Below are 14,759 nucleotides of genomic sequence, written 5' to 3' on the forward strand. Positions count from 1 at the left end.
CCGTTCTTCGCCAGACTCAAACCCCTTCAACATAAACAACTCCATTTTGTGTCTCGAGTCAACCGGTGTACATGTTGAGCCACAGGACAAACTGGTAACAGCAAAACTGCTGTCCATGAGGAGATAAGCGGTCAGCTGGTAAACGTAAAAAGGAACTGCATCATACCGTCCTGTAGCGTTCATTTTAAATATGAAATGCAGCCATACATACCTCTGTCTACATAATATGCGATCTCCAGAAATGTATATAGAACTGCGTTTTCAGAATGAGCCTATGTTGCAACTAACTGTAACTAGATCAAATGTAACTGTAATTTACAGGGTTTATAGATTTGAGTAAAATGTTGTGTTTGATTCTGACGACATTCCTTCAAATATCAAATAACAATATTGTCATTTATAGTAGTTTTTTAGAACAAAAAATATTGAAAATCAGGGCTATTCCATCAAATATTAATTTCTGAAGTTAAAACACTGGAAACATGTCGTCTAAAATTGAATAAAAACTGACAATATCTGAAAACATGGCAGCTCTTTCATTTTCATGCATCCAAAAAAAGCCCTTTTTATTTAAGATGAAGAAGGAATGTCTTCAATAGTTTAGAGAATAAAACATGCTCAAACACATACATGTAATTCATACATGTATGATCATGCATGTTTTATAATAAACATTCAATTGTGGTTCTTTCCCTGCATGTTTAAAGGATGGAGCAGCAGCAGCATTTGGCAGGGTAATCCTTGGTGAAAACCTTGTGTTCGGTTCCATAAACAAAATAAATGTGGGTTTTCTCCTTCCAGATGTAATGAACTCGTGTGATAGGAATCAGCTCGATGGTCTGCCTCTAGAAAATGAAAAAAAAAAAAAAACTCACAAGGTTAGAGCATGTCTTGTCCTTACAGCTTTACTATTTTTTTTCTAGGGGAGTTGTTAAAGATCATCATGCTAATTTGTGATTATGCAAATTTGCCCTATGTAGGTTAAATAAGCCTGAAAATATTGACAACGTGTTTCAAGTAGTTTTTTGGGAGAGCTCACATTCACAAACAGCCACATCATACAATACATGAACTGTATTTAAAATAATTGTATTAAACAGCATTATTTATTTTTCACAAAGGGTAACTAGGGGTCCGTTCTACGTACCTCGCTTAAATGATCTAAGATGATTTGGCAGATCCTGGATCTTTTAATCTTGATAACTGATCTCTCGCTAATTTGGTTCTTCAAACAAGTTCGTGAATCAGATTAGAATGTCTGGATGAACTGATCTGAGATCGCTGCGTGTGTTGTGAAGGACAGATCTACCGATCCTCGAAATCATGATCAGAAATGCAACGATTGGCTGACGGCACAGCAGCGTAATGACATCATCTGATTAATATTCAATTATCCATGTGAGCAAAATTACATCAAATTAGCAGTAAACGGCTTGTTAAATATGACACGCAGTAACTTTTCACATTTGTTGTGAGCTGCAGGCTTTACACTTTCATGTGTCAAGTGTATTCATCATGTATTTCATTGCATATCAATGTATTTAGTTCTACATTTAGAAAAGATTTTCTTTATTATAGTAGCTGTTTTTTAATCAGTGTAAAGAATAACTGGTTGTTTACAAAAGCCTTTTGATATTGGTAAAGGCGTCTGCAACTTTTGTGAAGCATCAAATCACCGTCATATTAACTGTCAAAACATGTTCATGACAGCATAAATGTATTATTGCTTTTAAAAAAAGCCACATATTGTGCATTTCTATTATACACAATTTGTACTAAAGTGATCTAAAAAGTTCATATCAATAAGTTTTCTCTTTGCACCACCAGGTGGCAGTCTTTGTACTTTCATTTCGAGGGTGCAGATTGCATACATTTTATTATTAAGTATAACTTTATTTATTTTATTAATAACAATAACTTTATATATATATAGTTTAAAAATATTTACTCTTTTCCCAAGTGTATATAACTACTACTGTAAGAAAATATCAGAATTCTGAACATACTTTCTGTATTATCTTTGCTTGAACTGAGCGATCTAATCCTGTTTATATGAATTGAACCTGCTCCCGATCAGGTTTGACCTAGCAGAACTGTTGCCATGACAACAACTCTCGGATCAGCTTTGAAGAACGAAACGATCCTGGATCGTGTCAAATCGTCAATATCCAAATCCAGCTAACTGAGTAATCCACGTACGAAGAACGGACCCTAGGTCTGTTTTTATTTGTATTCCTAGTCAGCGTTGTGTCTCGTTTGTTTAAATATGTTGGAATATCCAGACCATATGACAGTATGCTGTTAACGCAAGCTCTAATCTGCTTTCTTCAAGGAATTTCTGGATGTGAGTCAACAGGAAGAGGTTATTTAATTAATTCCTGGAAGTGGGAGTGGGAGGCTGAGATGTGGCCTTAAAGAGACAAGTGCACATATTTAGTGTACAGGGTTTATACACTACCTGTTGGAGAATACGACAAGTGGTGCAGAACTGAGCCTGATGTTCCCTCACAGCACTTTCAGACACTGCGTTCACCGAGCGGTCGGGAAAATTGACAACTGGGTAAACCTGCAATGAAGAGCCAATGCTTTAGAGTAAGTTTAGATGACAAAGATGTACTAAAATCAAATATACAGTATAGACAAGGGTAGGACAATGTTGACCAATTTGGCATTGTACGTTGTCTTATGGGAAACATCGTGATGGATGATGGCATCCTCATCATAGGCGGCGATGAATTAATTGATTATGAATAATTAATTAATTCATCACAAATTAATTATTTGTAGCCTACCACTTCAACTACCTGACTTGTATGGTCTTTGTTTGGCCCATAAATAAATCATAAATAATTAAAGATAAGTTACACACAAATAACCACCTGTCATCACTTTTTCCGCAAGACTTTAACATGAATAGGCAGAGTGATCTGTGTTGTTATAATGGCATCACCAAACTTGGTTGGTGAAAAAAGGTGCACAACCAACAGGAACCAACCAACAGTATCTGAAGTTTTCGCTAAAATGACTAAGTACAAGTGTGAAAGGAAATGATTGAAGCAGTGTACTGACGCTATGACACGTTACCTGACAGATTACAAAACACTGAAGAATCATTAGATAGAGACAAGATTAATTAAATATCACGCTTAACAACTATAATGAGACGCGATCCAGCGGTACATCCTGGACTGTCCAACGTTTATTCTGAAAGACCTATGTTTCTACTACAGTTTGAACTTTGAGAGTATTTAAACAAGAAAGAAAAGTGTGAAAATATTAATGTCTGTCTGAGTGTATAAAGCGTGCAGTGAGGGGTTTTACAGCCTTAGAACATCTATAATAATTAAAAAAAAAATTAAGATGACTACTTCACAGATTTTACCTACAGTTGAAGTCAGAATTATTAGCCCCCCTTTGAATTTTTTCCTCTATTTTATATATTTCCTAAATGATGAACAGAGCAAAGAAATTTTCACAGTATGTCTGATAATATTTTTTCTTCTGGAGAAAGTCTTATTTGTTTTATTTCGACTAGAATAAAATCAGTTATTATTTTTTTAAACACATTTAAAGGACAAAATTATTATTCCTTTTAAGCTAATTTTTTTGCTGACTATCTGCAGAACAAACCATCATTATACAATAACTTACCTAATTACCCTAACCTGCCTAGTTAACCTAATTAACCTAGTTAAGCCTTTACATGTCACTTTAAGCTGTATAGAAGTGTCTTGAAAAATATCTAGTAAAATATTCTGTACTGTCATCATGACAAAGATAAAATAAATCAGTTATTAGAGATAAGCTGTTAAAACTATTATGTTTAGAAATGTGCTGAAAAAATCTTCTCTCCAGTAAACAGAAATTGGGGGAAAAAATAAACAGGGGGTTTAATAATTCAGGGGGGCTAATAATTCTGACTTCAACTGTATATCGGGGTTATTTTTAGAACGTAACTCCGATACACAACGGACTACAGTATATCATACTGTAAATGGGTTTTATCTTTCCTCTTATCTTTTGCTGCTGCACTTTTAAGAAATTCCCTTTTTGCACTTGAAATTTGCAATGTGAAGATATTTTTAATAACAGACTTCACTGACCAACACTAAAATATTTCTGAAGGACATGCTTAGCTTCGGTTGTTTGTGGGATGTTTTCCAGCTTTTGTTCTCGCGTAACGGAAAATTCCTTTAAATAGCAAAGTAATTCTGAGCACCATGTTGTGTTTGCTCACCATCGGAGCCATATCAGTAAGCAGCTTCTCTCCAGTGATTTGATCAAGGAGGTCAACAGGGAATCCTGAACCCTTGTCAATGACAGACACGTGCATGTTGTTTTTCCTGAGAAGATAAAAAGTGAGCATTAGCTCATTTGAACACAGCAAGCCAGGAGTGTCCAAACTCGGTCCTGGAGGGCCAGTGTCCTGCATTTTTTAGTTTCAACCCAAATTAAACACACCTGGACCAGCTTATCAAGCTCTATCAGGGTACACTAGAAACTTCCAGGCAGGTGTGTTGAAGAAAGTTGGAGCTAAACTATGCAGGACACCAGCCCTCCAGGACTGAGTTTGGACAGCCCTGCAGTAAGCTTTACAATGGCCCCTTTCACACAGTGATACCGGTGTAAATCCGGAACGACTTTACCGGTAAATCCAAAAAAGCGCTGTTCACACAGGCGAGGACGTTACGGAATTTTTCCGGAAAAGAGCATTCACACATCCATCGCAAAATCCCGGTAAATTCTGACATCATTAACCAGAAATGACCTCTAAACGGCTGCGCTTGTGTTTGTAAACATTTGACTTCATTAAAAACTCTTTGGATGGATCAGTATTGAGTACAACTCCAATAAAAACATGTAGAGGAACACTTTCGCATGTCGAGATGTTCATGATATGTGTGTGCTGGCGCTTTGGGCGCTCACGGGCACACGCAAAGCTTGAAGGTAAACAAACAATGGATTATCATAAACATTTTATCAATGACTATTTACACAGTTAGCATTTAGAAGGAACATAGAAACGTTATCTGACTAACATCTAGCAGCTAAAGGTGTCTGGAAAAATATTCAAAGGCTTTTATTCTCATAAACCGCGCGCACGTGAATGCGTGTGACTGTTCTGATTGGCTAAAGCAGGTGTCTCCAGTCAGCACGTTCTAGACGTGGACGCGCTCTTTCCGACAATCTTTCTCCTGCATTCACATGGCGCAGCATTCCGGCAAATTACCGGTAATGTTACAACTTCTCTTTCCGGAAAATAGCCAGAACGAATTTACCGGTATTTTCAAAAAGGGCCTGTTCACACATACAACCTTTCCGGAAAATTGCCGGTAATCTTCCGGAAAGGTCTGTATGTGTGAAAGGGGCTAATGTGTGTTGTGAAAATCAACCATAGCTAAAGTTATCTTACCATGTAACTATCAGTTTGATGAAGCAGAGAAGCTTTCCGTGACCTTGGCAAGTTTTGCAAGTGATTGAACCGACTCCTCCACATGAATGACACCTGGAAAACAGATTTAAATTTTAAGCACAATACTTCTGTTTTGTTCTCTTGTGGTGATAGAAAAAGTTCTAAACAAAGCCAAAGCAGAACATTTTAATAAAATGAGCGAAGCATTTATTCAACGATTCACTCATAAAGACATGGTGAGTCCCATACAGGATATACCGCCCTCTGAAGGGCACTACTGAGTAAAAACAATTATAGTCGCCATATTGAAGTGTCATTACAAACTGAAATGTATAAAACTGGCCACTATGGCTGCGTTCCAGTCTAATTTTTTATGCCCTTCACTCATTTACATCCCCTCAGATGTACGTCATTGTTTACATCACACAAGTGTCCACTACTGGTGGAGCATCTCAATGGGTTTAAATGAAATGCACTAAAACCTTGAGCACTACTGAACTACACTGTTGTGGTGTCACAATCATGTTGCATTGTGGGACATATAGGTGCTGCAGAGGACCTATAAAGCAGAGATCGAGGGTATGCCCATGTAAGCTTCACTCGTAAATTTAATAAAGTGAAATGTACTTCAAAAAGGCAGCATGGAAACAAGTAAAGGAAACAAGTGAAGCTTGAGAGTGCATGATGAGACCCAGGTACACAATCACAGAATGTGTTTTTCCACCATTTATAAATTTAACACTGATGTTAATATAAAAAAAATACATTTAAAACAATTTAATAGTTACAAAACTATAATTAAGGAACAAATTATGTCTTAACTGTAAAGAAATAATTGAACCTATCGGTTTACAATATACTGATGGCTAGGCTTTATTGGTGATAATGGTTTGGACCATTATTGTCTTGTTAGCATAAGAAGAGGACAGAAACTAGCCAGAAAGTAAATGTGTCAATTGTGAAGCGGGCTAAATCTAAAAAAAAAAAAAAAACATGTACTCTTTTTACTTTTATTCTTTCCTTTTATATATATATTTATACAACAGTTCTGTCTGGTTCTCAAATCTGATTGGCTGATAGCCGTGCGATATTCTGCAATATCAGAACTCGTACAGCCTCTTTACCCTTTGTGTATTACTCCGCCCACATACAGCCAGCAAAAAGCAGACACTACAGATCTAAAGTTTAAGATGCACGCTCAACTGTTTAACTGTCAGCTCATGATTTGAATCCGGAAGAAAGTAGTTCCTCATACAAAGGGGTTTTTGAGACTCTCCATGTTTGATTTTGTTTTTATATACACAATTATGCCGTCAAACTGTTGTATAAACGCAATATCATACTCGTAGCAGTGCGATATGGCTGTATATCGGCACTGGTGGGGCCACTAAGGCAATGCACCAACGCACGCCTCCCACCAGTGCCGATATACAGCCATATCGCACTGCTACTTGTGTGATATTGCTCATATATATATATACATATATATATATATATATATATATATATATATATATATATATATATCTGTAGAGCAACCCATGTTCTCTTGTCATTAAAATTTTATAAACTAACACTTTAAACTTTAATATGTAAAACTGTCTGAGATATGAACAAAAGCAAGTAATGCATCAAAGTTTGATTACATTTTTTTGAATGGTTATAAAAATCTTTAAAATAATTAAAATAATTTATAAAATATAAAAAAAAAACTATTTGTTTAAAAATACTGAATGATAATAATGATATGACGTAGTTCCGGAAACGATCTGCTCCTCTGTTTATCTGTCTTACTTTACGGTCAGTTTCTTTTGACCGCCCCCTGTCATTTTAAAGAATATCACTGTGGCAAACGCGTCAAGTATAAAAGACTTGTCCGTTTCGTGAGGTGCGCAAACAGTTTGCAGAGCTCCACAATGCGGCGCCAGGCGAAAGTATAAATCAAGCTTTAGAAAACTTTAGAAATAAGGATGAGCCCTCCAGATTTTAACACACGTGCAGTCCCTTGCTTTGTTTCTAAAACAATCAGATGTTTTAAATAAATCAGTTCAATAAAAGATTCAATTACTTAGTATGGGCTACACAGCGGCTCAGTGGTTAGCACTGTTGCCTCACAGCAAGGAGTCTCGGCTGGGCCAGTTGGCATTCCAATGTAGAGTTTGCATATTCCCCCGTGTTGGTGTGGGTTTCCTCGAACTGCTCCGGTTTCTCCCACAGTCCAAAGACGTGTGCGGTAGGTGAATAACTGAATTGGTCATAGGGTATGAGTGTGAATGAGTGTGTTTGGATGTTTCCCAGTACTGGGTTGCAGCTGGAAAGACATCCACAGGGTTTATTCCGCTGTGGCGACCCCTGATGAATAAAGGGACTAAGCCAAAGGAAAATGAATGAATAAATGACTTAGCATCATGTTTATTTATCCATGGCAGGCCTAAAACAGCTAAAATACCAGCACAATAACACACCCAACAACATGTATTTATTATTATTAAAAAAATCTTGGTATGGTATGGTTGCATACTCTTCAGCCAAAGCTGAAATTACAGAAATTCCATGAATTATTTCAATAGTATCTGGATGCAGCGATGCAATCTCAGACACAATGCACTCAATGGAGCGAGTGATATCACTGTGATGGGTAGGGTTAGGTGTGAGGTTAGGTGAGCCCATTAAAAAGCATTGGATGCAGCTCAGATTGCACTGCACCAGGTCTGCATCCAGACCCCTCTCTATTATTCTGATTATTATACAAGATGCTGGACTTTAAAAAAAAATACCTAATCATGCCAGAGCCACTACATAAACCACAGCGCTGACGTTCAGGAGAGGACCTCCATCCCGTGCCAGAGCAGTGTCCACAGCGAGTCTGAAACAACACAAGTGTAATAAGAAAAAAAAAAAACACAAAGAAAATACAGAAGTAAATATAAAAAAAGAGTATCTGATAATCATACTTACCCTGCCTGAATTTACACATTTACTGCAAGCAGATCTGCCGAGATTCAGGCATGAGTGACAACCCTGTATTTAAAATACACAAGAAAATGACTAAAAACAATCAAGTTAATGATTGTGATGAATAACAAAGTTTTTTATTTGTATTTTTTTACTTTGACAGTCGATGTGTGAGGAACACGGATTGATTTTTTACAGTCTTGGAAGAGGGACGGTATGGGCACCGGGATGCTCCACGCAGCAGGAGCCATTCCAACTCCATCCACCACCTGACCTGATAAATGAAGAGCATACTTAATGGCACAGTTCACCCAAAAATGTACATATCCTCACCATTTACTCACACAAAGGTTTTAAACTTTTATGAGCTTCTTATATTCTGAAAAATGATGGAAAAAAGCAGACAGTGAAGTTCATAGTAAGAACTAAAAATACTATGGTAGTTCTTTTGTGTTTAACAGAAGAAAGAAACGCAAACCAGTTGGGAACAAGTGGAGGATGAATAAATGATGACAAGCATTTCGTTTTTTGGGAGAACTGTGCTATATTCCTGTGTATTTATAAAGCAGCACACCTCCAGTGCTTTCTTGCTTTTATATAATAGTTAACGCACAATGCAAATGTTTAAGTATTTTGCTCTATTTGCTCTTAACATTTTTTTTTTTTTCATTTTAATGGGAAGAAAAGCTTTTTAAGTGTTTCTGTTTTTGCACTTACAATCATTATAAGGTACACCTGTTCAACTGCTCATTAAAGCAAATTTCTACTCAGCCAATCACATGACAGCTCAATTTATTTAGGCATGCTGACATGGTCAAGATGATCTGCTGCAGTTCAAACCGAGCAACAGAATGCGGAAGAAAGATTATTTAAGTGAATGTGGCAGAGTTGTTGGTGCCAGACGAGCTGGTCTGAGTATTTCAGAAACTGCAGATCGACTGGAATTTTCACGCACAACCATCTGTGTTTACAAAGAATGGTACGAGGGAGAAAAATATCCATTGAGCAGCAGTTCTGTGGGCGCAAATACCTTGTTGCTAGAGGTCAGAAAAGAATGGCAAGACTGGTTCGAGCTGATAGAAAGGCAACAGTGACTCAAATAGGTACTCTTTACAACCGAGGTATGCGGAAGATCATCTCTGAATGCACAACATGCCCAACCTTGAGGTGGATAGGCTACAACAGCAGAAGACCACACCGCAAGAACAGGAAACTGAGGCTTTGAGTAGCACAGGCTCACCAAGAAGATTGGAAAAACCTTGCCTGGTCTGATGATTCTCGATTTCTGCTGACATTCAGATGATAGGGTCAGAATTTAAAGTCAACAACATGAAAGCATGGATCCATACTGTCTTGTGTCAACGGTTCAGGCTGCTGGTTGTGGTGTAATGGTGTGGGGAATATTTTCTTGGCACACTTTGGGCCCATTATTACCAATTCAGTATTGTGTCAACGCCACAGCCGACTTAAGTATTGTTACTGACCATGTCCATCTCTTTATGACCACAGTGTACCCATCTTCTGATGGATAACGCACCAGGTCATAAAGAGCAAATCATCTCAGACTGGTTTCTTGAACAAGACAATGCGTTCACTGTACTCAAATGGCCTCCACAGTCAACAGAGCTCAATCCAACAGAGCACCTTTTAGATGTGGTGGAACAGGAGATTCACATCATGGAATATTTCCAGAACCTTGTTGAATGCCACAAAGGATTAAGGCAGTTTTGAAGGCAAAGCTGGCACTAGTAAGTGGTAAATGTAATTACTATTAAAGGCGACACTATTTTCTCTGCACTGAGCCATAACTATCGACATCCACAGCTCTTACATAAACCTATACAGTTTTAATTATATCTGTATTGTGAAGGTTTTACTGAGGGACATGTTACACAGTTTGCTTGAAAATATACAATATTGCATTTTTTTTATACTAGTTGGAAAATGTATTTATTTTCTAGTTATGGAGTGAAACCTTTGATACTAATATGTAAAAAAAAAAGAAACTAATTTGAATCCAAGCCAATATTTGTGCTAAAAATCTATGCAAATTACTCCTCAGATGGAGATGGAAACTTCTTGTCTGCGTTTTAACACAATATGTTTATAATACCTCAAACATACATCAGTTTCTTAACATCTCTCGCATAAGAAGAGTTTGGTAACTCACCATTGTAGGGTTCACTGTCCCATTCTGTGGTTCTGGTCTCTGTAAAAGTCTCCAGTCGGTACTGTAAAGACATGTAAATGTTATTAATATAAAAGTTAATGCCATCATTATATAGTCAGGAGAGATATTTGTGAGTGTTGACACTAACCCGATATGTGTTGAGGGACTGCAGGTCTGTGAACACCATCTCTTTGACTGGTTTAGAGCTGTAACAGCATTTGCTGGACACATAATTGGTGAAGGCCTCCTGTGCAAGTTCTTCACTGATCGCAGGAATGCTGAGGACACCACATGGAAACTTTAGATGGGTTTGTATCATTCAGACATCACTTATTACAATTAAAGGCTCTATTTTGACGGTCCGTGCGCAGAGCGCAAAACGCAGGGCGCAAACTCTTTCAGGGCGAGTCAGAACGCGTTTTTGCTAATTTAAGGACGGGAAAACCTGCTTTGCGCCATGGCGCATGGTCTAAAGGGGTTGAGTTTATTTTCTTAATGAGTTATAGGTGTGTTTTGAGAATAAACCAATTAGAGTCTCATCTCCCATTCCCTTTAAGAGCCAGCTGCGTCGCGCCAAGAGCGCATTCGCTATTTACAGGACGCAAAGTAAGTCTAAGTGGAAAAAATTAGCATTTCACAAGCAAACAGTTAACAGTTAACAGTTTTTTAACAGAAAACTGTTAAACAGAGCATCTACCGCGTGAGAATGAGAGATAATGGAACACTTTCACTTTCGCTCTTGGATAGGGAAACCTTTACGCACAGACATCAATTAGTCTATTAATAAATAATTTTGTTTGTTAAGCGCAAATATTCGTTTCAAAACTATTTCTAAATTTAGTTATAATTTCCAGCAAACGAATAAATGAATAATAATAACAAAATGTGCTCAAAAACCTGAGTTATATGCTCAAACACATGCTGTGCCCCTTATGGTCTAAAACCTGACAGGTGGGCAAATCTAAGCTTGTTTTTAATAAAACAAATATAAATATGGATATAATAAATAATACTGCTAATAATAATAACATTATACAAAATTGTTATGAATGAACTGAAAAAGCCTCCCGAGATGAAGAAGACATAAAAGCAGTGATTTTTCATATTTATGTAGGCTAGAAAATAATATGTTTTGTAATATTTTAATCCTTTATATTTATATCCTATGTCTATTCTTATTATATCCTATATATATCCTTAATATTAAAATTTTTTCATATGTAAAGATATTTCCCTATTGCTCTCTTGTGCGTATTAAGCAGTGCGTAAGCGAGGAGTTTAGATCGGGTTATTTTTGGTCTAATGAAAAATCTATTATAGTTTCTCAAAATAGCAACTCGCCAGCGGTCCGCCTCAGAACGCCTTTCTTTTTAGACCAGAACGCCTATGGGCGCACATATGAGCGCTAATGCATTTGCTATTTAAACAGCGTAGCGCAACGCCTCAAAACGACTCTTGCGCCAAGCTGAAACTACCAAAAGACTATTGAGCTGCGCCTTGCGCCACACTGCGCCGGGTGTATGATAGGGCCCTAAGAGTTTATATGTTACAATTATCGCCTTTTTCTTGCAATTTTGATGTTTTTCTTAATAATCGTGAGTTTATTTCTTTTAGATTCTGAGATTATGCAGCGTCTAGCCATTCCAATTTTGTTTTGTTTTGTACATATCACTCAAAAATTCTGACTTCTCACAAACCTGACTTTATTTCTCACCATTTTGACTATATTTCTTTCATTTCTGAGTTACCTTGCCATTCTAATTTTATTACTTCTAAGTTTATCTTGAAATTTTTACAATACTGACTTAATTTCTGACAACTCTTGAATTTATTTTCTGAATTTCTCACAGTTTAGCCATCTTATATCTTGTATTTCTGACAACTAAGTTTATAAAGTCAAAGTTGTGACACCAACTTATAATTCTTAGAAATCAAGTCAACTGCAAGACTTAGACATTTTTTTTTTTTTTTTTTTTTTTTTATAAACATCATTCCAAAATAAATCAGAAAAAAAAATCACAATTACTTTTATTATTTAGATTTGAATGCATTTAGATATGTTAAGCTATTGAAAAATGCATGGCATGACAATGACTCAGAAAATAAGGTGTAGCTAAATAAATTAATTAATCCAGAATTGCCTCCTTCATTAATTCAGAACATGTCAAGAAAACCAGGCAGAAACAATCACTAGCATTATTATAGACACAACACTTTAGCCTAAATTTAACTCTAACTGGCAAGGAAATAATAAATATTAAATGTACCTGTTCTAAAACAGAATTAGATATTATTTCTTTATATTTTCACAAAGAAAATGCATTATGATTATAACTGTTGCTCAGTTTATGTATTTTACACTTCTATGCCACTGAAATCTTACTCAAAGCGTCTCTCGGGAGCTCTGGGTGGGGCTTCTGGTTGTCGCGATCCAAAATCAGATGGTGGAATAACTGAGGGTGAAATAAAAGACTCACTGTCACATTCATTACATACATCTCACTCCTAGATTCAGATTAAGCTGCTGAAATAGTTCTCACTATTTGGTCCAAGGCGCTCATATCCAGGAACCACAGGCATCAAATCTAAAGGAGGAGCCGTCGCCCCATTATTTGCCTCTGTGTTCGGATCTGTGTAATGCACAACATAACTTTACTTCTTCATACTATCTGATTTCTTTATACTTTTTACTTTTTAGCTGTATCTGTGTTGTTCATGTTATGACAAAACAGGAAACTTGTATCTAATGATTATGATAAGGCTTGCAGCATTAAAAAAAAGGATGACTTATTTTTACTGATTTGAATCAGTCCACATGCTTGTGCTTCACACATTCTGGGTTTAGATATAATGTAAATATGTCACTAATGTATAAAACTTTATGTTATGCTTGAGTACATAATTTACAAATTAATTTTGATTACCTGCATAAGATCCAGCAGGACATGAAGGGACAGAATGGACTTCATCCTGGTCACTGTGGCAAAAACAAATAAAACCAAAATAAAATTGTGTTGCACATAAAATACAGCCTGTAGCCAGGAAGGGTTCGAGTGGTTCGAAAAACCCTCCCCCATCTGACAAAGTCCAGAGCCACTACATGGGCTCATTTTTCCCATTTCAGACTACTATGCCACCATTAATTGTGAAAATAACTGATAGGAGAAAACAAATTTAATTTTTAATGATTCAAATGGACAAATTCTGACTGAGGAAAGTTGAATGAGCTGGCCAGTTTGTTTATTATATTTTAATTAACTTTAAGTTTTAATTCTTCTTTTTTTAAATATTGAATGATAATACATTTGTAATTTATGAATAATTTTTAAATAGTTTTTTTATAATTTTTTAATTCTAATCTCATATTATTATTTATAAAACTGTAATAGCTTCACATTTGTAAATATACACTTCGTAGTCAAATAATATTGTAAGCACATAGACAAAATTGTAGAAAATATTTTTGGTACATCATAAAGAGTGGTTATCTAACAAGCTATTCCAGCAAAGCTTAGCCTTACGTTATAGTGCCTAAAATATCACTAAAATGCATATTACAAAAAATAACCTCCTAATTGTATAGAAAATCAGGCGTATAACTGAAAAAAAGTCCACTTTTTTCAGAGAAAAGAATCACCCCTTTCAATATGCTGGCTATGGCTACGAATTTCAAGTTGATGAGATTCATGTATGTCACCGCTTTTTGGTTTCATTCAGGCTGTTGTTACCAAATAGTAAACTAATATCCCCCATATGAAAGTCCACCACGGTTTTGCAACAAATAACACACCCACAAAACACAATTGTTGTTAAACCATCATAACCACAAATTAACTCCCTTTTATTATACTTTTACCATGGCATTAAACATGCCCTTATAAAAATACGCCAAAAACCATGGTTACTTTAAACACCACAGGCAACAACCCTGGCATTACACGTAGACTACTTATTAAGGTAGCTACTTCCTAAAGATCTTTTCTTCTGTCGGTAAATTTGACAAACATACCTCAGCAAATGCGTCCTGTCCATCGTTCAGTGATAGTTTCGACTAACTTTCGTTTTGTGAGAAGTGGGAGGAAACAGGAACTACAGCGCTGTAACCTGAGACCAACTTATGATGCAAATCCAAGCTTGTGGCACCCACAATAACCAACTGCAGAGCCAGAGAGTACACACTGTACGTCAGATAATGTACGTCTTTTTGTCTACATCTTTTCT

The 14,759-nt window shown here is 36.4% G+C and overlaps 1 protein-coding gene across 1 annotated transcript; it reads right to left on the minus strand.

The window, feature by feature from the left end:
- Positions 1–545: 545 nt before the first annotated feature.
- Positions 546–14,576, minus strand: ssuh2.2 (ssu-2 homolog, tandem duplicate 2). The gene is given in 13 exon segments (NM_001040377.1): positions 546–845; positions 2,459–2,566; positions 4,238–4,343; positions 5,414–5,506; positions 8,191–8,279; positions 8,372–8,434; positions 8,524–8,642; positions 10,539–10,599; positions 10,687–10,816; positions 12,922–12,991; positions 13,079–13,168; positions 13,463–13,515; positions 14,548–14,576. Coding segments are annotated over 13 exon segments (1,149 nt in total). The 5' UTR covers positions 14,571–14,576; the 3' UTR covers positions 546–701.
- Between the last annotated feature and the right edge of the window lie 183 nt (positions 14,577–14,759).

The sequence above is a fragment of the Danio rerio genome, chromosome 22, assembly GCF_049306965.1.
Source record: "Danio rerio strain Tuebingen ecotype United States chromosome 22, GRCz12tu, whole genome shotgun sequence".
In the NCBI taxonomy this organism is placed as follows: domain Eukaryota; kingdom Metazoa; phylum Chordata; class Actinopteri; order Cypriniformes; family Danionidae; genus Danio; species Danio rerio.